At 50.2% G+C, this 23174-nt stretch overlaps 4 protein-coding genes across 4 annotated transcripts in view; 2 read left to right on the plus strand and 2 right to left on the minus strand.

Moving 5' to 3' along the window:
* Positions 1-481: 481 nt before the first annotated feature.
* Positions 482-4365, minus strand: EAH_00034830 (hypothetical protein, conserved; the record flags this gene model as incomplete). Its single annotated transcript, XM_013395783.1, has 2 exons — positions 482-3546; positions 3807-4365. 2 exons carry the CDS (start codon positions 4363-4365, stop codon positions 482-484), a joined length of 3624 nt encoding a protein of 1207 aa, XP_013251237.1.
* Positions 4366-6362: 1997 nt separating this feature from the next.
* Positions 6363-13651, plus strand: EAH_00034840 (hypothetical protein, conserved; the record flags this gene model as incomplete). The annotated part of the gene is made up of 18 exons (XM_013395784.1): positions 6363-6468; positions 6586-6679; positions 6738-6785; positions 6905-6950; positions 7030-7154; positions 7266-7326; positions 7445-7534; positions 7746-7844; positions 9182-9460; positions 9723-9889; positions 10085-10705; positions 11056-11158; positions 11408-11527; positions 11789-11857; positions 12065-12175; positions 12384-12470; positions 12757-12863; positions 13300-13651. 18 exons carry the CDS (start codon positions 6363-6365, stop codon positions 13649-13651), a joined length of 2685 nt encoding a protein of 894 aa, XP_013251238.1.
* A 4038-nt stretch (positions 13652-17689) lies between these two features.
* On the plus strand, positions 17690-20431 carry EAH_00034850 (hypothetical protein, conserved; the record flags this gene model as incomplete). Its single annotated transcript, XM_013395785.1, has 1 exon — positions 17690-20431. The coding sequence occupies one exon, from the start codon at positions 17690-17692 to the stop codon at positions 20429-20431; it is 2742 nt and encodes a 913-aa protein (XP_013251239.1).
* An 876-nt stretch (positions 20432-21307) lies between these two features.
* EAH_00034860 (hypothetical protein, conserved) overlaps positions 21308-23174 on the minus strand; it is a gene marked incomplete at both ends in the record, with an annotated part of 7425 nt that continues 5558 nt past the window's right edge. The window contains 5 exons of the mRNA XM_013395786.1: positions 21308-21348; positions 21923-22123; positions 22357-22409; positions 22599-22647; positions 22730-22842. Coding sequence (XP_013251240.1) covers positions 21308-21348; positions 21923-22123; positions 22357-22409; positions 22599-22647; positions 22730-22842 — 457 coding nt within the window. The remainder of the gene's footprint in view (positions 21349-21922; positions 22124-22356; positions 22410-22598; positions 22648-22729; positions 22843-23174) is intronic.

Below are 23174 nucleotides of genomic sequence, written 5' to 3' on the forward strand. Positions count from 1 at the left end.
AAAAGGAATGGCAATAAATGCAACCCCTAAGCAGCTACCGACGCGCCCAAATCCAACGCAACCTCAAGACCTGCTTATTCAACAGTGGCAGCGCAGCAACAAACAAATGACGCAAAAACCCCAGAAGAGTCGAATGCCTGCTGCAGCTGCTGCAGGTGCTGCTGCAGCTGCTGCTGCCTAGGCCCAGCGCTACCACACAGGCTGAACAAATAAGGGGAGAATCCGGAAGCCAAGTGGTGATGACTGAAGGGAGCTAAAACCCCAAACACCTGTTCGTGTAATTAGTCAACCACACACGAGAAGAAAAACGCAACGATGCTGAGGGGAAGAACAAAAACGACAGAAAAAAATCAGAGAAATAGAGACGCTGGTGAATGCAGTGCAGTGTACACCCAACAAACTACGCCGCGGTTTGGTGCAGCACTGCGTGTTTGGGCGACCAGGGCCCTAACTGCGGTGGATCCTGATCCGAGATCCCATTTTACTGCTGCTGCTTTAGTTGTTGCAGAGGGAGCTGCTGCAACTGTGGGACGCTCCTCTGTTGCTCCTGCTGCTGCTGGTGCGTGTGCTGGGGCTGGTTAAGGACCACGAACAAGCGGTGATTGGCAATAGTTCTTGGGGAGGTGCTTCGGCTGCTCTTGCCGCTGCGGCTGCCGCTGCAGTTGCTGCTGTAGTTGCTGCTGCCCGCTTCAAGCGACGTTTGGCGAGGCGAAGCGAGCAGCACGGGAGAAGACCCCCGTGAAGCAACAGCGACCCAGTCGCCGGTGCTACTTTCGCGCGAGAGGCTTTTCTCTGAGCGTGATGAGTTTGCTGCACCATTTGCTGCAGCGTTTGCTGCAGTACCTGCTGTTGCTGTCACGGATGCAGCAGCAGCAGCGATTACTCTGGCTGGGGCTGCTCTTGCGCCAGTCGACGAAGCAACGGGAGGGACGAAATCCAGGCAAGCCTCGCAAAGGCCGCGTTTGTTGTTGCTGTTGTTGCTGCTGCGGGTACGGAGGCCAAGAACGGGAAGGCCCTGCTGCTCTCCGTCGCTGTTGCTCGAAGCATCAGACAGCAGTTCTGTTGCTTCTGATGCAGCTGCTGCTGCTACCGATGTTGCTAATGCCGCCGCTGGTGGTTGCTCTGATGAAGCTGCTTCACTTTCCAGGCCATGAGAACCCGACTCAGCGATGCTGCTGCTGCATGTGCGGTTGCAGCTGACGCTCGGGGGACTCAGGAGCGTGGTTTCGGCAGCAGGGAGGACGTAGAAAGACGGACAGCGGACATCCTGTCCTGAAGAACAGCCACTTACTGCAGATGGGACGTGGTGAGTGTCCGTAGCCTCCCCATCCTCCTCTTCGCTGTGGCCCCAACTTATGTCGCTCTCGCTGTCTTGCTGCGCCTCGTGTTGCTGTTGTCGTTTCTGTTGCTGCTTCGAAGGGCGCAGAAGCAAAGCCGCACCTGCGACGCCCGATGCTGCACCTGCGACAGCAATCGCAGCGGCACGCTCTGCAGAAGAAGCCGCTGCTCCCGGTGCCGCTGCTGCTGCTCCTTCTGAAAGCGCCTCCCCGGAGTCCCAGTCCTCGACTTCAAGAAATTCCACAGGCTCGCCACCTGGCAGCTGGTTGACGCTCAGCTGCGGTTGCTGCCGTTGCTGCTGTTGCTGCTGCTGCTGCTGCTGCTGGGTCTGCGGAGAGACTCCACTGCCGAGCCTCTGCTGCTGCTGCTGCTGCTGCTGCCATAATTCCTTTTTCGCCCCTGATCGAGGAACGCCCTGGTCATGCTGCCGCTGTTTTGGGTTCGCTTGCTGTTGCCGTTCCTGATGCTGCTGCTGCTCCACCTGCAGCAGTTGCTGCTGTTCTTCCTGCTGCTGCCTGCGATAGTAAATCCCTTCTTGCCTGACTCTCTGGACGAGCTGCTGCATCTCTCCAGCAGCAGCTGCTTCAGTTGCTGTTGCTGCTGCAAATTTGTCTTTCGCTTCAGCAGCAACTGCGGATGCTACCTGCACTGCCTTGTCGGTGCTTTCTAGAGGGTCAAAAAAAACAGCAAAAAAGCAGTCATCAGGGAAAGCTGCTGCCAGCATCGGGCCGCCGTCGAGATCTTCTTTGGCGAAGGAAATGCATCCGGGGCTACTGACAGTTGCTGTGTGAAACGCAGCGCGAGCCATGGGCACCTTTCGTGCCCACACGCGACTTCGGCGGCAGCTGCTGCTGCTGCTGCTACAGCTGCAGCACCAGTGCTCCTTCTGCGCCTCCTGCTGAGCCTCCTGTTGCGCCTCCTGTTGCGCCTCCTGCTGTGTCACATGTAGTAGACGCAGCAACAGATCGCCGCATGCCTCCACTCCCTCTATTTCAAACTTAAGGCTTCCCTCTTCCGGACTGTATGCAGGAAGCTGACGCGCCAGGCAGCCGCAGATGCTCTGCGCCTCAAGCTTCTGCTGGTGCTGCAGCTTCACCGAAGCTCCTGCAGAATCGACAGCAGCAACGGGGCAGTACTGCTGCAGCGAAGAGTAAACTAAAGACCCCTCTAACCAGACCTCCAGCACAGGGCGGAACACGAATACGTGCTGCTGCTGCTCCTGCTGCTGCTGCTCCTGCTGCTGGCCCTCCTCCGCTTCAACAGGAGCAGGTTCCTCTTTTATGACGTCGGCGAATGCGTACGGCGTTTCCTCTATGGCCGGCAGCCCGCAGAAAATAACTCTCCTTAGTCTCCTGGGCACAAAATGCTGCTCCAGCCGCTGCAGCAGCTGTCCCTGCTCCTGCTGCTGCTGCTCCGGCTGCTGCAGGAAGGAGGAGGTGGGGGATGGAAGCCCCATAAGGGTTTCAAAGAAGGCTAGAAAACGCTTCTGACTGGGCAACAGGGGCAGCGCACCCGACGGTATGCCCAAGGCATTTTCTATTTGTGCTGTTGCTGCAGCAACATCCGAACAGACCCCACACCAAGACAGAAAAGCCGCTGCTACGCAGACAGAGCGCCCCATGCCCCTGAAACACTGCAGTAGCAGCACATGCTGCTTGTCTCCTCGTAGCCAGCAGCCAGCGCTGATGCAGAGAGACAAACAAAGACGCAAAGGCGGATAGGGAAGCCCCCTAAAACCCGCGTCGATCACTGCCCCCGTGCGGAACTCTCCTGCTGCTGCTGCTGCTGCCAACGCTGCGGCGGCGGTGGCTGCTGCAGCAGCAGCTGCCGTTGGCGCTGGCTCTAACAAGAATCCTGCAGCGACGGCAGATGCAGCTGCTGCTTCCCGCTGCTGCTGCTGCTGCTGCTGCCGGGGAGTTCCGCGGTCGCTGCTGCTCGCTGTGGAAGGGCTGCGGGGCGCCCCCGCGTCCTCCGCAGCAGCAGCGGCAGGTGCACCAGCAGGTGCAGCAGCAGCAGATGCAGCAGCAGCAGAAGCAGCAACGCCGTGCTGCTGACGTGTGCAGGCAGCGTATTTAATGTCTGTCATGTTAACAAGCAGATATTTAAAAGGATGTACAATGTCCATGTAAGAAGACGCGCCAGAAAAGGAGGCGCATTCGTAGTCTCCTCCCTCACACAGATACACCCGTGGTGTCACCTCAAACAATCCTAAGCCCACACACAACGCAAGCCCTAAACCCTAAACCCTACACCCGTTTCCTGCATCTCCCCATATACCCCCATTCAAAATCTGAACCCCCTCCGTAAATCTCCACCGTAAACCCTCTCTAAACCCCTACAGCTAAACCCCATTCCTGAACCCACATTCTATACCACTCAGGCCCCATCCGACAAGCGTTTTTCTGAACCCTAAACCCTAAGCCCCTTATACGCAACCTTAATTCCAAGATGGAGCCTTTCCGTCTAACCCGGGGGTCTGAAAAGTTGCTGCGCCGATTGCCCAATTTTCTCCGCAACCGAATTTGCTGCGGAGGCGGCGAAAGAGAAAAGTAAACTGCCAAGCGAAGAAACAGGAGCAGCAGCAGCAGCAGCAGCAACAGGAGGAGCAGCAACACAGCATTCGCCCTTCCCATGTTTCTCTATGATGGTCTTCTCCTCCGCCTCGCCATCGCTCGCCTCGTCAGAATCGCCGCTGCTGCTGCTGGCCCAGCAACTCATAAATTCCCCATTCTCCTGCTGCTGGATCTGTTCTTGCTGTTGCTGCTGCTGTTGCTGCTGCTGCTGCTGCTGGGGGTGCTTGGGATGCGCTGCTGAGCCCCAACGCATAGCAGACAATCGCTGCTGCAGCTGCTGCAGCTGCGCCGTCAGTGAGCCCCCCGTTGCAGCAAGGGTTTCCACCGTTCCAGCAGCTTCTTCTGCCGGCGCTTGGGCATTTGATGCTGCTGCTGCTGTTACTGCATGTACATGAGCAGCAGCATCTACCTGCTGCTGATTCCCCTCCTCATCGCATCTCGGGAGCTGCTCCATGGTGCCAAACAGTGCAGGAAGCAACCCGCGGCACGCAGACACACGGCGCAGCGCGAGTTTAGGGTTTAGGGTCTAGGGTTTAAGGAGGGAGTTGCCTAGGCAGTGACAGGAAAGGAAACTGACAGAACTCAAAAAGAAAACGGGGAGAAAGCCAAACAAAGCGAGCCGAAGAAGTCATTAACTAAGTCATTAACTCCGTTATGCAGCATCCCGAAGTCTTTCGACGATGAAGGTTAGGATTTAGGGTTTAGGGTTTAAGGTTTAAGGTTTATTGTTTAGGCTTCCGGGGCTCTCTACGTAATTTGCGTCTTCTCCTCCGTCGCCAACAACTCACAGCCAACAGAAGCCGCTCCGGACCACCAACGCGCCCGGCCCAACCGGTGACCTAAACAAAACCCTAAACCCTAAACCCTAAACACTAAACACTAGTCCCCGAAGGCTACACCCCAAATTCATTCTCAGTGTTGAAAGACAACTAAATCCTGAAACCTTCCGGTTTTCCGTTTTGTTTAATTTCAACACTTATGTCCAGGGTTTGTAAACCAGGCACACCGGCACACGACAGACAGTCTCTCTATGGGTGGGGGGAGGGAGGCCCGTACCTGTTTCTCATGAAATCATTTTGCTGGAATCGGTACAAGTTGTTTTTATCTGTTTTAATTCGTTATTTGCTATTTTTCCATCCTTCAGTGTAGCGTCGCCTTCCGCCCAACAAGTTGTCTTGGCTGCTGCGGCTGGCGTACTGACTGCTGCTGCCCTGTACGTTTCAGTGATAAGGGTTTATAGTTAAAGATTAATTAGGGTTTTGCGCTCAGTAATTGCTTTTGCTCCCCCCGTTGCTTTCCACACTCCCAATCTCACTGGGCGTGGCCAGGCGTGGCCGTGGGGAGTATAGGCAGCTGTGTGCTTGTGTTGTAACACGCAACAGTCCTGCCGGGTTAGAGACTATTTAGGGTTTGGCTCTCAGGATTTTCTCTTGCTCTCCCTGCTGCTATATATAGATATGTAGCAGCAGTTGCTTTTTCTCTTCAGGGATTGCTTTCTGTTCATCTTTTGGCGTTTTTTGCTGTGCCTGCCTGACGCTCAAGCGGTTGTTGGAGCCCTAGATCTGAGGAGAGGCAACATCACCTACAGAAAAGCAAAACAAAAGGAATAAAAAGCAAATGGTGGCATCATGCAAGAAAGCTAAGCCTGTACCTGTGACTACGGGTAGTAATGGCTCGCAATTGTTTATTTAATTTTAGGCTTGGCGTCGCTTTCGCCCATAGAGCATATATATATATATATATATATATGAGTATACAGATGTATATTCTGCGTCTAAAATCTTTTGTATGTATTGCATGTATGCATGTATATGGGCATATGTGCATGTGTACGCAAATACATGGTCAGTTATTATCCATATTATCAATATGTGCATTTATTATTTAATATATAGACAAAATATATATTGTTAATATTATATATATATTGACGTTCTGGATCCTGATCACGGCCATCTAAGCATGGCGGCATTTCCACTTCCTTGGATGAAGGTTCTTGCATTCGTTTAAGTCTATTAGAAAAGGCACATCGTTGAATTAGTAATATCTTTTCTTGACTCAGGTAATATCTCTCCTGCTTTTAGCGGAAGAAGGTTCTTTTCTCATATTCTAGGAGCATCTATCACTGAAACAAAGAGAAACACTCCCTCGTACTATTCATGTTTCTTGTGGGAAGTTGCGCTCCTTTCGGTTCTTCGGCTTCTGTTTTTCGTGTCAGGGTCCTTGAAATATACCACAGAAGGAAGGGAGTTCTGGAAGGAATTGCAAGTTTCAGGCCACTAATGCATTTAATGAAGCAACATTTGTAAAAGAATTGTATTGAACGTCTTTCACTTCAAAGCGATGTGCAAATAGGGCAATTGTGGTTGATTTGCAGCTTCCCATGTTGAAGATTTCAGGTGTATACGCAGCTCCTCATGGATGCCAATGAATGTATAGGCGTTCACGAGAATGACGGCTGCTCCTCGGAAAATGCTGTACTTTTGGGCCTTCTTGTTCATTGTTCTTCAAGATGTTTTGTTTTTGCACGCAAAGAAGCTCTTTGATGGCAAGGCGGGTGCAACATATGGGTTCGGTAGGGCAGCCTGTCGCTTGGTTCTAAAGGATTCCAGAGCGGAATGAAGTCTAGTCTGAAGTGAAATCGTACCAAATGAAATGTAAATCCGTTGTTCAGATCTAGCGAAGGCGGATGTTGTCGTTGTCGACAGTGTGAGCCGCACAGACGTACCCAAGAGCTCAAACCCTAATGGCCAAATAATATACATAAAGTGAGGCTTTCCCGTTTTTCGAACTGTCCGCAGATTTCAATTTAAGTTGGGTCTGCAGGCGAGGCGGAGGTTCGGTGGCGAACATCGGCACCAACCCCATGACAACGTGGGTACAAGTTGAAGCGATTTCATCCTTAGCTACTCTCTTGCCTAAGAGAAATGATCAGTTTGCTTTTCATTCATTCACAACATTATTCACTGTTGGATTCTACTTGGAGGCTGCAGGATAATCAACGACGCGAAGGAGTTTCCCGTGCACATTTCTTTTTCTGTGCGTCTTTGACGTTTCTCTTTAGTAGCATTCAATAATATGAATACGATGGGGCAAAAAAACAAAACTTCCGCATCAGACGGAAAGAACGACAGAAACACGAATTAGAATTGAAGACAACACCGGCACACTTGTTGAAAACCCCAGCGCTCCACCCAGCCGTCGCACCCCCAGGCCAGCTGATCCCATAGAGCAACAACGCATGTGCGTTTGCGTTTGCTAGAGTCGAGCTTCTGCTCTTTCGGGTGTATCGACATGTTCACAGTTAAAGATGGACATAAAAAAACGCGCATTTAGTTGCATTCTTTGGCGCAGGCAGAAAAAAATCATGGAGCATACGGGTTTTCTGCCTGCAGCTGCAGACATGATATATGAGGTATGTCCCCTTATTAATTTAACTGTTGCTGTGTAGTGTAGGTTGGTTTCTTTTCTGTTGATTACCTCGCTTTTCTTTTCCGTATTCACCCTCGCATGTTTGTTTCTGTAACAAACAGAACGGAAAGGGCAAGAAAGTTGAACTCATGGAGAGCGACAACCCCGAAGGACTGCTGGTGGAGGTACACCGCGCGATTAGCCTCAGCAACGTGAGCAGACTCAACAAGAAGCCAACCTAATTTTCTGCGTAGCTGTTCTTGAATGCATGCAGCTGCTACACGCACGACAGCCAGCACCGCTGCATCTCTGTGCATCCTTCTGGCTTCTGTTTCGTCTTCTGTGCTCGCGAACAGCAACGCTGTATTGTTGTACACGACTATACATATATATTTCCTTTCTGCTTCATTCATCTTGTTCTAGGTTGGGGGGGCCCCTGTAACCTTCTTGGCGAACTTGGCGCAAGAGGGGGCAGTGGTGTATGAGCTGTCGCCGTCCTTTAGTAGTTCACGGCGTTTAATTGTACGTTTTTTTCATTTCTTTGAAGCAAATCCATTTAAATACAATCGTACTTTCAGGTGTACAACGCAGGTAAGCAGCGTTACAAGAGAAGCTCACACACACATACACACACACATACATACACAACAATAACAACGTCTACTCCCCCTTCTCTGCCACAGGGACTCTCCTCAGCGAAGCACCAGTAATCTCATTCAAGCAAACACAACCAGCAACTGGCCCTTCTGCTGCAGGTACTGCTGCAGCTGCTGCTGTAGCTGCGGCTCTACCTGCCGCACCCGAGGCAAGCCCAGGGGCACCCGTGGAGCCCCATGGCGTCCAACGTGTGGCAATAACGGAAGAAGCAAATGAGCTAAAGAGTATATTCCCTCACGGAGGCGGCAAAGAAGAGAGAAAGCCCTCAGAAGAGGCGCTTCTTAGTGTAGTTGCTGCGGTCGTAGCAGCAGCACGCCTGCCCCCATCGAAACCGAAATCCTTCGTATAAAGCAATTAATCTTTAATCAAACATATCCTTAACCAATATGAATCTTTAATTCAATATTGTTCGGTCGCCTTGAGGCTCAAGATAGCATATTCCCACGTAGCAAAAGTCGTCGATGCTGCGCCGTGGTGTATGCACGTATCACCACATCGCCCTTCATTGCTCAACATTCTCTTCCCCCCGCAATTTCCAAAACTGCTAAGAATCCTACTTTCATAAGCTTTATAGCATAGAGGGCATTGCACCTTCGCCTCTGCTTGTGAGCAACCCCAGGCGATCCCGGCCCCATGGGGGCCCCCTAGGGGCCCTTCTTCTCCACATGCAAATTTTATAATAATAGAACTCCGTCTTTCCTTGATTTGTGTTGCATCGCTGCCTTTCTTCGCTATTCTTGTGGATGCAATGTAATTATAAGGAGTGCCGATAGGGCACAGAGAGGCCCCCAATTAACGCGGCCTTCATGCCAGGAAGGGGGGGGCCCCTGGGGGGCCCGCTGCAGATGCTCTTCCGCTGCAGCAGGAGGGGAAACCCCTGTGCTGCAGCAGCTGTGAGGAGCCTGGCAGGGAGTCAGATGAAATGCAGACTGCCACCTGCTGTTGCCGCTGTTACTGGTGCTGTTGCTGCTGCTGCTGCTCGTAGATCTGCGTTGCATGCGGAGAGCACGAAGGGCGTCCCCAGGGGAGGGAAAGGAGCCCTTTTGGCATCTGTTTCCTCTTGGTACACAGCAAAAGCCGGCGTTGCTGCTGCTGCGAGCATCCAAGGTAGCGGCCTAGCTAGGTGTGAGGGACTGCACACAGCAGCAACAGCAACAACAGTGGGTGGCGGCGCTGCTTCCCTTGCTGCACTGCTGCCGCAGGATGCGGTGCGCGCAGAACAGCAAGCCCTTCTGTGCTTGCTGCAGGAGATAGAGCAGTGCAACAGCAGCAACAACAGCAAGTTGTCGCTGAAGGTTTTCCATCTGCAGCAGCTAGCTGCAGTAAGAGGAGCAAGTTACCTGCGGCTGCAGCAGCATCCTGCGGTGGCTCGGCTGATTGATGATCTGACAGCTGCAGCAGCAGCATCCTCAGCAGCATCAGCAACAGCAACAGGAACAGCAGCAGCAGGAGAGTTGTCTCCGCCGCAGCTGCATGCCTTGGTGCGCTGCTGCTGCAAGCTTGGCCTCCCAGGGGCCCATCCTCTTTGGAAGCGTTCTCTTAAACAGATGCTCCGCTACACAAAGGCAAACCCCAAACCCTAAACCCTAAACCCTAACTCAAAACCTTAGTCGTTAAGAGCGCAAGCCATTTCCAGGTAGCAGCAGCAGCTGCTGCCTGCTGCTGCTGTTTTCCCAGCTGCTGCTGAGTGTTTCGCTAATCTTTTTTTTGTTTTGCTGCGGCTGCTCCGGGTTTGTACTGCAGAAGGGCGGCCTGTCTGTGGCGGAGGCCTGCAGCAGCTTGCGGTGTTTTGCTGCTGCTGCTGCTGCAGTGGACCGCATGCATTTAGCAGCACTGATGCAGCACGTGCTGCGCGACGCCGGGCAGGTGAACGAGTTCGACGCCGCCTGTCTCTTGTACACCATCCGCAAGTAAACCCCAAACCCAAAACCCTAATCCCTATACCCTAAACCAGAACCCTAGCGCCTCCCAGGACTGTATACAAACCAAACCCTAACGCTCCACCGCTTGATTCTCGTCTGGCTTCGACACTCACAGACCTAAGAGTTTAGGCTCTAGGATTTAGGGTTTAGGGTTTAGGGTTTGTGGTTTGTGGGTTGGGGAAGGTGTCGATTTAACCCTAGAGCGGAGGCGGAGCAGCAAATTGAGGTGTTAGATGAAAAGTCTGCACACTCAGCAGCAGCTTCAACTCCAGACACGGCCTCCCGCAGCAGCAAAAGCCGCCGCAGCAGCAGCAGCAGCAGCAGCAGCAGTAGCAACAGCAGCAGCCTGAGCAAGATCAGTTTTAAGGTGCTGCGGGTTTGTGCGTGGGCATTAGAACAGCGAGCAGCAACAGCAACGGCGAAGTCCCTTGTCTGCTGCTTGTATGAATACGCGCTGCTTCAGCTGCTGCCTTGGAGGCTGTTTCTGCTGTTGCTAAAGCGGTTGCAGCAGAAGCAGCAGCTGCATCAGCTCGATGGTCAGGGCCTCGCTCTGTTGGCTTTGTCGCTGTCGCTACTGCAGCAGCGGGACACCAAAATCATGAGGCGGATAGGCTTGCTGCTGCAGCAGCAGCAGCAGCCGCAGCAGCAGCAGCAACGGCTGTTTTTTGCTGCGCCTGTGCAGAGGAAGCAAGGGAGGCAGCAAGCCGTTTCAGCACATAGCCTGTGTTTGCTGCTGCATGCAGCAGCAAAACTCCAGCTGAGGGAGACAGGTCTCATTCAGGCTGTCTGCAAGCATATAGAAGGGTGAGAGGGCCTCCAGATGCCGCATCTGCGTGTCGCTGCTGCTGGCAGCAGTGATACTGTGCAAACGATGAAGCAGAAGCAACAAGAGCAGCAGAAGCAGCAACAGCAGCAGCACGGGGTTCTGTGTGTGCTGCAGAGCTGGCAGCAGCATGACAACTCAGCAGCTTGTTATCTGCGCCGAGGCACTTGGCCGCCTAGGGGTCAAGCACGAGGGCGCGTGGAATGCTATTAATTCCCTATTAGCTGTAAATTGCTTGCTGCTGCTGTTGTTGCTGCTGTTGCTGTTTTTGTTGCTTACGTTGACTGCGCCCCCGTTGCTGCTGCTGCTGCTGCTGTTGCTGCTGCTTCAGACTGACAGCTGCCGTTCTGGCTGTCGTTTTCACCAGTGGTGTTGCTTATATTGCCGCTGCTGCTGCTGCTGCTGCTGCTGGTGTTGCAGCTGATATTGAGGGGGTGTGTGTGGCCTTGTAAGCAATTTTAATATGCCCTGCCTGTCTTTTCTCTCCCTTTGTTTTTGTTTGCGTTGCTAATCAACATATATATATGCATGCATATACGTAAATATTACATTGCAATATATAGAATATAGCATTTTGTACTGACAACCACGGTAACTTTGCTGTAAGCACCAGTACTAAGCCGTACACTGTCTGCAGATTTAACATGATTGTTTCGTTGCGTTTGCGGTTGCCTTGCTTGTAGGAGAGACGCAATAACCTTTCGCCGTGCGCAATCGCTTTGGGAGCCCTCGGGGCCTCAAAGGCTGCAGCTGCAGACCCCCACACTCTCAGCGCTCTCCTCAGCCAAGCCCTCTGCTTGCAGGTGAACTGCTTCAGGGTTTAGCAGTTGGGGTTTAGGGTCTAGGGTCTGCGCAGCGCCCTGCTGCCAGCTGCAGTGGGGTAAATGCCCGTTGAGGGCTTGGAAATATTTGTATTTGTTTCCTTGTGGGTTGTTAGAGACAGGCGTGTTGATGCCTTTGTTGCTTGGCTTGTGCTGTTATACGTAAGAACATAGACAGAGCCACCGCTCTCGGGTGTACGGTTAAGGGTTTAGGGTTTGTGGTTTCCAGTGTTTGCCCTGCAGCGTGGATTCACTGGCCAGCAGCTTGTAAACTTGTTGGACGGAGTTGCCCTTTCTAGGCGTTCGAGGGAGGTATCGATAGCAAGCTAGCTAGCTATCTTGCTAGTCAGCTAGCCAGTCAGCTAGCCATCTAGCTAGCCATCTAGCTAGCGAGCCAGGTTTCGCAGTAGCTGGCTGGCTCTGCACCGTAGTGGCGGCATACTTTGCATAGTTGCTAACTCCGCCTGCAACTATATATTCAAGGGCATGTGGTTGTGTTGGGGGGCTCTTTGCTTGCAGCACACCGCAGCTTCTTTGAAACTGCTTGAAGTGTACATACGGCTCGGGGAGCAGAGCCCTGTCTGCAGGGCAAACCAGCTGCGGCGCATCGCCTTTACCTTCTTGCTAGAGGTCTGCGCTTAAGCCCTAATAAGCCTAAACCACAAACCCTAAAGGCCAATGGCTTCTGCCCCCTAGGGGTTTCTTCTGTTTTGCATTTGAAAGCTTTGCTGTTGGTGCGCAATAACCAGTTGACAGTTGTGCTTCCGTTGCCTCTGTCGTCTTACGGGTTAAGGGTTTAGGATTTAGGGTTTAGGGTTGTTCTGCTGCTTCCCTGCAGAATGCGGATGCGCTCGCCGCTGCTCCGCGGTCTCTGCAGCTCTTCATTGAGGATCACCAGGAGCCTTTCTGTGCAGTGGAGCCTCAGGTACTCCTACACGCCAAACCCTAAACCACAAAACTACCGTAAACACTAGACAAAGAATGGTTTATGCTCTTAGAGATTTGAACTCCCATAGAAACTTGCATACTAGAAGCAAAGTATAATGCATATGCCTATTTTGCCTTCCCTGTGATGGTTTGTCTGTACTTCACTGACCTGTATATGTACTAAAACTATTTTCAGTTGTTATTATACAACATTATTACTATTATACAGATGTTGTACAACTATATTCAGCCGCTATTATACTGCGTTTTTCCTATTGCTTCAGGCGTATCATCAGACCCTAACCAAAGCGCTGCATCACCTTCTGGGCTTCACTCCGTCAGGGCCTCAGCTTGTGGGGCCTTACACGGTGGACGTACACCTAAAAGCGCAGTAGGTTAGGCACTCAGGGGAAAAAGGATTTCTTTTTATCTCTGTCAGACAGTGGAGAATGATGTCGTGCTTAGAAGGCGTTAAGTACCGTCTGATAATGTATAAAATAATTTCTTGTAGAATGCTGCAATTTATTGGGGGTAAAGGCCCACCAAGGATAAAGTGAGATGTATGGTAGGTGCGTAGACACCTCGGAAGAAACAAGATGCCGCGTCAGCAGACAAGCGCGCGGCCTGGGCCTCGCCGTGGCTGCTTTGAGTGCTGCTGTCCTTGTTAGAGGCGTACGAGCTGAGATTTTAGGGTTTAGGGTTTGCAAGAACAGAATATCGATGAAAGCAAGTTGGATAGCAGAGGTGCGAATGAAAGAGAAAGTAGAGAAACGCAAAGAATGGCGAGACAGAACAAGCATTTGACCTCCAAAGTTGTGTCTGCGCAGGGACACTGGCGAGCCCCTTTCAAGGCTGTTGCTGCAGCAGCAGCAGCAGGAACAGGAGAGGCAAGGCCTGGCTGTGGGCAGCTTCAGCACCAGCGGCAGCAGCAGCAGCAACAACGGTAGCAAGGGGCGCGACATTTGTTTGGACTTGCTGTCTGAGAGCTGTTACTGCCCTCTGTCTGGGGATCTGTTGGGGGCCCCTCTGCTGAAGGCGCGGCAGCTGCAGCAGCTGGGTTTCCTGTACAGCAGCATCAGGAGACGCGAGTGGCTGAGAGCGGATGCAGCGGAGCAGCAGCAGCTGCTGCTTCGCGCGCTGCAGCAAGCAGCAAGTGCCAGCAGCGGGACAAGTGCATAGAACAGTAGAACAATTTTGAAGCACTCCTGCTGCTGCCTTGCTGCGGTGGCCTTGGAGCTCCTCCTCTGTTGCTGTTGCTGCTGCAGCTGCAACGGACGCCGTGTTGTTCGGTGTCTGCAGGTGGGAAGGGAAGGGGTTTGCGACTAAGAACGGACTTAATAAGAACTTGTGCCCTCACATATTCTTTTTGCTGAGGGTTTAGGGTTTAGGGTTTAGGGCGCGGGGGGGGGCAACTCGCTGTAGTCATTTGGCTCCTTTAGGTGGAGGGTCCCCGTATTGTCGAATACCTGAGGGCAGAAAGGGTTGGAGAGTAAATGCATATATATGGGCGCGTATAAATCTATGCATGTATAACACACATATATATATGTATATAATATCTATATATATATGTATATATTCATGTGCATGCGTATATGCATTGATGCATGCATATGCATTTTCGTAGGTGGATATATGTGCATGCATTTGGTGAGTATTCCTCGACAATTCCAGGTACGCGATGTTGCCTCACCTTGACTGGATTGCTTCGAGAACGGAGTGGGTCGTATTCGACGTCTACACGTCTGTAGAGTATTCATGAGTTGGGGTGTATGCGCAGCATTGGGTTAGCATACGCGCATTGTGGCGTACAGTAGAGCATTGCTCTTTTCAGCGAAAGATATCTCTAAGCAAGCCTCACCCCGTCGCGTTGTTTATTAAGACATTCTTCTTGAGGTTTGACCCGAAATTCGAAATTTTTGCTGTCGCTGCGTTCACTATCACCCACTGTCCATAGGGGTTGGTGGAGGCGGGGAGGGTCACAGTGCTGCCGCTATCATTGATAGGCACAATATCTGTAAAGCACATTGCAGTGAGGTGTTGTATGTGCCCTTTGTGTGGGAGCTTTTTCGGTACAAGTTCAGGTGCATGTACATTGCGCTAGGGTCACCCGTGTGCATGCATATGGAATGGACAATAAGGGGGCATCTATGGAGATGGGGGCAGGCGTCATGAGTGTATTATGAATATGTACAGTTCTAACATAGCCAAGATAGAGAGGGGTTAGGAGGAGAGGGGACTGGGGGCTGGCTGCACTGTATGCAAGTAGAGGTGCTGAAAAGACAGCGAGTTGAACAGCAGCATGACACAGGCAACGCACCGGGTGTTCCTTCGGAGTATAAAATCTGGCGAGCCTGAAACGAGAAATTAGTCAATGCGAGTCATATGTTGCGCACTAAGAGTAATAAGGAGGCATGCAGTGCCACATAGAGAAGGCTTGCACTTTTAATGAGGCCGGCACATGAGGAGTCAGGAGTGACTACTTGCAATCAACCACTTGATAAGAAATGATAGCCAGAGGCTACTAGCTCTTACGTATAGGGGTTTCGGATTTACCCGGGGGGGCATGAGCTCGAATGTGTTAACAGCCTCGTGGTGTCCAGCAAAACCGACATCAAACGCTTCTAATGTCTTCCCCATAGCGAAGAAAAGAACGAAACACCATATTAATTGAAACATCTTCAGCGCGTCTATTGTGCAATTTCATGCGTGTTTCCACCGTTTTCGGATTCTTTGTCGAACGCGGTAAGCTGAGGTTGCTGCATACATGAAAACCTAAATAAGCAGCGAAGCGTTGCACGATTCACCAATAAGTATGTTTTCCTGAAGAACTTGCCCGCGAAGTAAGTAAATAAACTCAAGTGAAAAGTTATTTCATGAACAAACGGCTTGTAAAGATACAAAGCACTGTCTTATTTGATGATCAGCGTCTTCGCCGTTTCTTGCGGCCACGTGTACATACACCCCGACATTTTCCATCTGTTTCACTGTGTCCGCTTCCTCTATAATGTACTGCTTCTTCGCCTCTGCAAATGTCCCGTGCTGGCTTTTTTTCTTCTTCCTGAGTATTGTTTTCCAGTGTTATGTGGGCATTGCCCTTTTTATACCCAAACATACACGGCTCGTGTTCTCCCAAACGGGATCGGTACGCCGCAGTGCTACGTGCAAAAAGAAATCAACGTTGATGAGCGGACAAATTATGCTGCCGTCCATCTATCTATTTGTTATTTTTTGCGTTTTCGTTTGTATTTTCGTGCGTTTCCTCACCATGGTTGCTTGCATTCAACATCCCCGCAGAAACGGTTTTTCTAGTGGGAGCTCTGGGCAGCCCACGCGAATACAGATCTACGAGCTGCAGTAGGGAATTGCAGCGCCGACTGTAGAACAACACTTCTTGACTGGAGAAAAAAATGCCTTCAGATTGTGCAGGCATGAGCGCTGAATCTGAAGAGGTACTTAGATGCGGCATTGAATGCTTAATGTCGAGTACATGCAAACATGAATTCTTCCTGACCAAGCTAAATGATTCTTGAAAAAGAATTAATTAACTTGGTGAGGAATAATTCAAGTTTGCTGCTAATTCTTCTCAAATAATTTTCGGGGGAATTAGTATTTAAAGGTTGCATTGATTGTGTGTGTCTGTCTGCAACTGAAGTAGCTGTAAATGGAATAAGGGAGCCGTACAAGCACGCAACAATGCACAAATGAATAAACGAAGACATTTAAATATATTTGTGAGTCTAATCAACAGCGTTGGCATCCCCAGATGCAAAGAACCGGAGCAACTATAGCTTCATGCCCTTGAAACTGTCGTCGCCTGGATCCACTTTAGCGATTTAGAGCGGCGTAGAGTTATACAGTGCAACACAGGCAAGAATGAGAAGGTGAGATGGTGAGATCTTTGACTAAACAAAGGCAAGGAGTAACCTTTCAAAAAAAATCGTAGGCCACGAAGTACTCAGCTAGCAAAGCAAATCAACCCCCGCTACTTATTTTGGGTGATCTATGAACAGGGCCAGCGGCAAGAAGGGCACGCATACATCTAATATGCACATAATGATTGACTTATTGAAGGAGTACTCAATAACGTAGAAAATGCGGGTTCTAAAATTATCTACTATGCATCCTCTTGCAGCTTGGCATCCATTCAGGCCAGTCCACGGCCATTGAGTGTGGGCGACCCTTCTTCATCTTCAGTATACCAACAGGTATTCTGTTTTCTATTCTCCTCAGAATTTCTGTAGAACGTATTTGTAAATTGTTATAACACTGTCAGATCTGCTCCCCTTGACCTCTGCACAATGATTTGCCAATTACCAATGAAGGCCGCTGCTGCGCGTGTCGATGGAGGTTGCCTGAAACCGCACAATTTGCTCAGTACCTACATGTAGTAGGGAGTTAAAGTAATTACTTTAAGGTATATGGTTGTATTACAATATTGTTCCTTTAAATACATGTTCTATGCAGCCACCATGGACGTTCGCACACACACTTTGTGCACCCAATCGATGCGTGTGAGCGCCTACGGAAACAGTGTTTTAGTGCCCTTCCCGTTCTAAATTTGTTCTTTCTTTTTGAAAGAAGAAAAAAAGCAACGCTTCATAATGTGTTCAGTAAAAACATCCACAATTCCTGCACTCCATGATGCGGTGTACAGTGGGGAGACCATACAGCTAGCTAGCACCCGGCAACCGGCGCGCTCTGCACTCGCTGGAGCTTCCTGGTGTTCACCGTTGGTTTCGATGGCAACGGTATGAATTCAGCTAAGTTCTTTCATTTCATTGCCATTCTTCTATTTTGGTTTTCCTTTCATTGCAAAGGACCTTTCAAAGCCGCTTGCGGGTTCATTCCTTCAATGCGGTGTATCGGCAGCTCACCGACTGTGGCGAGTTCCGAGAATTCCTGGTCCTGGAAGTTCAATTCCCTTTCCTGAGTATTTTTCATCAACTGAATTCATTACTTCATTCTGCAGTGTTTTTGCCGATCACTTCTGGTTCATGTTTTATTGGAATCCAGCTTTTTAGCTCGTCGCTCCTTTTTTGCCGTCGAGCGGTGTGCGTGCGGATCGGCCGGTTTGTTTCCTCGGGCAGGCTTTGAATTTTAGTGTTTTTTTTCCGACTATCTTTCATTTAGGTTGGCTCAATGAGGCAACTGCAGCGCGTGGCCGCGCTGGCCGGTCTGGGTGCAGCAGTCTGGCCTCAAAATGCAGAGGCATGGATGGCACCGAACCGACGTCATGCATCGACCAGCGGTTCCTTCGAAGCTCCCTTGTCGATGTTGGAGGCGCAGTGGGGTTCTGCGTACATTGAAGTGCCTCCGATGAAGGTGAGTGACGGTGCGATTGATTTCTTCTTCCCGAGTGTTATTGGCGAAACCGAGGCCGATCTGAAGGACGTGCTTGATCACGAAGCTAAGGTACAGTCCTCCGACAAGGAAGTAGAACTCCAAGAAGCTGACCTGGAACCCTTCGGCTGCAGCGCTTCTGGTTACACCTTGGATGGCGGGGCGTCGGGCTTGCTGTTTGCGATGGAGGGTGTGGAGGTGGAACAAGATTGCCGGGGACTGTGTGGCCAGATGGCAGGCTGTGTTGCTGCCACGTATGACGGTTCACTCTGCTCTCTGTATTCAAGTGTACAGGGACTCAAGGAAGGGTCGGGTTCTGTTACTCCTCCCGGCTGCGACGAATCTTGCTTCAAGCGTGGCAAACGTCTGAGTGGTGAGGGGGTTTCTCTGGGAAAAGCTCCCACTCCTCACATATGCCAGTCCATGTGCCAGGCAGCATCAGGCTGCATTGGTTTCTCCTGGAATCGCGAGAGTTTGGAATGCACGTCTCACGGTACAGAAGTTGATACGGAAAGCCAGACAGGATATGTCAGTGGGCCTAGAGACATGTGCAGTCTCAACGTTAAATCTCCAAACTATGCAGGCGATATGTTCATGGGTGGAGATCTCAGTGGAATGGAAGGGAACATTCGCATTACAAGGGAGATTCCTTCAACGGAGGTCTGCCGCCGCATGTGTCTGCTCAACCCCAGCTGCCAGTGGTATACATTCAACACAGATGACAAAATATGCTATGAGAAGGCACGCTCTGGACCCATCGGGGTTGCTAAGAGGGGAGACGTCACAGCTTGCAGGTACTCCGACTCCAGCTGTTACTTGAGGAATATCGAGTACACTGGAGCAGCCTACAAAGACGTCAAGAAGAGCTACTTACAAGAGTGCCCGCATTTGTGCGCCCTAGAAGCACGCTGTCAACGCTGGACATACAACAAGACCAAGAAATCCTGCAGGCTCTTCGATTTGGAATCCTCTAAGGCCGGCACCTACACCTCACAACCCTCGTGGAGTGGCCCTAAGAACGGCTGCGCTTCTGAACCCCTGTACAATGCATTTCAGAATGTGCCTTCATGCAGCATGAGAGGCGTGCGCTATGACGGGGTGCCTTTTGCAGTTGAGAAAACCGAGACCGCAAACGCATGCCAAGCTAAATGCCAGACGACCACAGGATGTGAAGCCTTCTCTTACGATATGAAAGGAGGAGTATGCTACATGCATATTGCATTTGCAGTGATGTCGAAGCGCCCCAACTACAACTTCGTCTCAGGCCCGCGTCAATGCGCAGGCTGCATGAAGAAGGGTGTAGAGTACAACGGCGAAATCATCAGGGAGCTCACCACGGCAGTAGAGACCGAAGAAGAGTGCCAGCTGCACTGCCAAGCTATATCGACCTGCGCTGTATTCTCGTACCGTGGAAGCTTCTGCAGACTCATTGGAAGAGATGCTACAACCGAGCAAAGCCCCCTAGCAACAAGCGGCACGAAGCACTGTGCAGGAGATTGCTATCTGCAAGGTGTCCATAGCCCACGGCGTGATTACGGGTACGTGAAGGAATTGAGCGGCAAGACAGCTGAACAGTGCCGCGACACGTGCAAAGCAGATGAGAAGTGCACGAGCTTCACACACTGGAATGACAAACGGTGCTACTTGAAAGATGACGAGTCCTTCAGATATCTTTCACCTATCGAGGGGGCCGTCACAGGCTTCCCAACCTGCTCTATCTGCATGAGGGAAGGAGTAAGGATCCTAGCAAACGATTCGAATCTCCTGTGGAACTTGGAAGCCGGCAATGCAGAAGAATGTAAGATTCGCTGCGGACTCATGAGCTCGTGCACTCGCTTTGCTTTCAATATAGTGACAAAGCAATGCAGTCTTCTCTCAGGCGAAGGCGAGTTGGTGGAAGCACGTGACTACGTCTCCGGGCCCGCTAAATGCTTAACGGACATCTCTTGCTTCCAGAGAGATGTCGCTTTCACTGGCGGCGAGACAGTTGCTACAGATGTGACAGAGAACGCAGGGCTCTGCATGCGGTGGTGTGCAAAGGAAGCACAATGCACGCACTTCACCTTTACTTTTGCTGAAGATCGTCTCTCCGGCCAATGCACTCTTCTTAAGGGGGATCTGAATGTAACGAAAACTAAGGGTGCTGTCTCAGGCCCAAAGCGGTGTTTCGAACTGCTCTCTCTCTGCGAGGAACCAGATGTAGAGTATGTCGGAGGTGAGATCTCCAACGTGGATGCAGAAGATACAACACAGTGCAGAGAGCTCTGCTACAAACACCCGATGTGCCGGCTCTATACATTCACCCCAGCGGAGAAGAAGTGCTCACTGAAGAAGATTGAAGCTGTTGCAGGACGTACAACGAAAAAACAAGGCAAAGTATCTGGATCTAAGGTAGGGTGCGCTCGTAGTGCTAGAGGTGGCTATGCTTATAAAGGAACCTCCTTCAAGACTATTCCGGGCTTACCTCATGAGACAGCCTGCCGGCTGCAATGCGAATACGAGAGCAACTGCATTGCTTTCACCTTCGACACCGAGAAGAAGGTGTGCTCTCTTAAGGCCCGCGTGGACTTAGTAGAACCCAGAGATACAGGTGTTATTGGGCCTAAACGCGAATAAACAGCTGCTAATAATGTAATTGAAGCTGTTGCTTCTTCTGCTGGAGCTTGTGCTTGTCGCTCGCTGCACGAGAACACTGGCAGGCATCGATTCGCAGCTGTATCTCGGTCGGCTTCATGGTTACTTCCATGTTAGCGACTGCACTGCATTGCTTTCTTCTTTTCTCTTCTCTATTCCCCTCACTTCTTAGCCTGCATCCCAAAGGGGTTTCAGGCATTCAAGAGAAGAGGGTGCTCTCTTCTTTCTCACGGTGCAGATACACGAGACGTAAATAAACACAATTAACAAAACACACCCACAGCGAGGACAGAACATCATCAGCATTTATATCACTGCGTGCATGCATTTAATAACGGCAAGAACGACAGGGGAGCGAGCGACACAGCAGTCTAGACGTCGCTCTGTGCTCCCTTGCAAGATGTCTTTTCGCATACATCAAACAGAAGAAAAGAAAGACGTGCAGTTTGAACTGACGTTTGTTCATGCATGCATGCATGCCGAGCCGTTGCAGCGATCATTATTATGATTTATTTGCCTTTCTTCTTCCGTGCGTTGCTAAAAGCATTTTGCATACTTACATATAAACCCCAACGGACAAATTATAAGGAAGAGCACCAAAAATATCCAGCCTTTAGCTATATAGAAGAACCGCACATAAGGTATCAATAGACAGCAATGCAGTAACGAATATTAGTAATTGCATGCAGCAGATAAAATAAGTTAAAAGATGAATCGGAAGGAAACAAAACCACCTCTACTTTTGCTGCCAGCAAATCTGCTGCTGCTGGGCAATACCACATGTATGTACATATATACATATATACATATATATATATATATATATATAGTAATACTTTATAATGAAGAACACTAATACTAAGGAGAACAGAGAGTGATGATGGCAAGAAGACTGCGGCCTGAAGAACCCAAAACCCTAACAGAACAAACAAAACAACGAAGAAGTGGCAAGGGCTCCTGCAACAAACCCTAAACCCTAAACCCTAAAAATGAAGAAGACCTTTGGCCCCTACACCCTACCCTTCGCCTTCAACCGCTCGCCTAAACCCTCGCTGCTCATAGCCTCTAAACCCTAAACCCTCTAATCGTAAACCCTAAATTCTAAACCCTTGCCTGAAATTGCTGGTCTGAACCCTAAACGCTTTAAGCCCTAAACCCTAAAAGTGAATGACCCCTGCTCGAAAAAACAACAACAAGAATAAAGAGTTGCGAAGCCTCCCAGCGATGCCTGTGAGTGAGGCGCATTCGCTCTCTGCTGCCGCTAATCAGTAGCAGCAGCAACAGCAGCAGGTGACAGCTTCTCCGGCCTTCCGTTGCTGCTGCCGCCACGCAACGCCTCCGTACACAGAGTATATCTTCTCTGTAATGGAAGCAGCAGCAGCAACAACAACGACGGCAGCAACAGCAACAGCCAAACACTTCTTCACGGGAGGCCCCTCTGACTTTCGCTTGCAAACCCAATCAATTAATTACGAAGAGGAGGGCCGCGAGAAGAACTGCCGGCGCAGTTTCCATGAGGAGTGCTGCTGCTGTTGCTGCCGCTGCTGCTATCTGCAGCAGCAGCAGCAGCTGCTGCCCACTCGATGACAGCGGGGTCTGAGGCTTCAAAGGTCTCCAGAATATCTTCATCTAATTCTATCAACAGCCAATCGTCAGCATCAGGGTCTCCTGTAGCTGCGGATACACCGCAAGACAGAAACAATGGGGTTTGTTTGCCTTGATGCTCTTCCAGTGCTGCCTGTTCTGTATTTAGGGTTTAGGGTTTAGGGCTTGGGGTTTAGTGTCTAGGCTTTGGCCCTGCATTGGCCTCCAACCTTCATCTTCTTCCTTCAGCAAGCTGAACTACGAGCTTAGGGCTAATGGTTTAGGGTTTAGGGTTTAGGGTTTAGGTGGGCTCGACAACGAACCCGTCGAGCGTTCTTCTGGGGGTGGCTGTCTGGGTGCTCTTAAAAAGCATGTCCTAAGAAAGAAGAAAGAAAAAAGCAAAAAAGAAATAAAGACAAGCGAGATGACAAGGAAGACAAACGCAATAAAGCAATGCACACAAACAAACCAGAGAAAAACGAGAAAAATGCATTAAAGCAACTCCTGCTGCTGTTGCTGCTGCTGCTGCTGTTGCTGCTGCGCCTGCTGCTGTAACAGGACCCACCTTCCAAAGTCGGGGAAGTTGAGGGCTGCTGCGAGAAGCCCCAGGAGATCTGCAGCGAAGACAACAGAGCAGAGCAGTTCATATAAGGGTTTAGGGTTTAGGGTTTAGGGTTTAGGGTATAAATGCCTCACCTGCAGCACCTTCGCTGCCCTCAACCCCCTGACTCGAACAAAAAGCAAAGAGAGTGCGCCGGAGAGCAGCAGCAGCCTCAGCCGCTTCATCCATCGACACAAACACACACGTGCTGCAGCAGCACATCCACATACGCAAAGACATACATAAATATATATATATATATACATATATATACATATATATACATATATATATACATGTACGTATATATACAAAGACAAATATTACAGATATCTATTTATAAATTAAAAATGAGTAAATAAATATATATACATATATATTTATATATATTATCTAGATATTTGCATATATTTATATATTTACATATATTTATATATTTACATTCAGTCATACAGAGATGGATTTGGGGGAATGCGTGCAGAGATGCGTAAATCCAAACGCCTGTTCCAGGTGAATATATATATATATATATATATATAT

This window comes from Eimeria acervulina, genomic scaffold, assembly GCF_000499425.1.
Source record: "Eimeria acervulina Houghton genomic scaffold, Eah_scaff360, whole genome shotgun sequence".
NCBI lineage: Eukaryota > Apicomplexa > Conoidasida > Eucoccidiorida > Eimeriidae > Eimeria > Eimeria acervulina.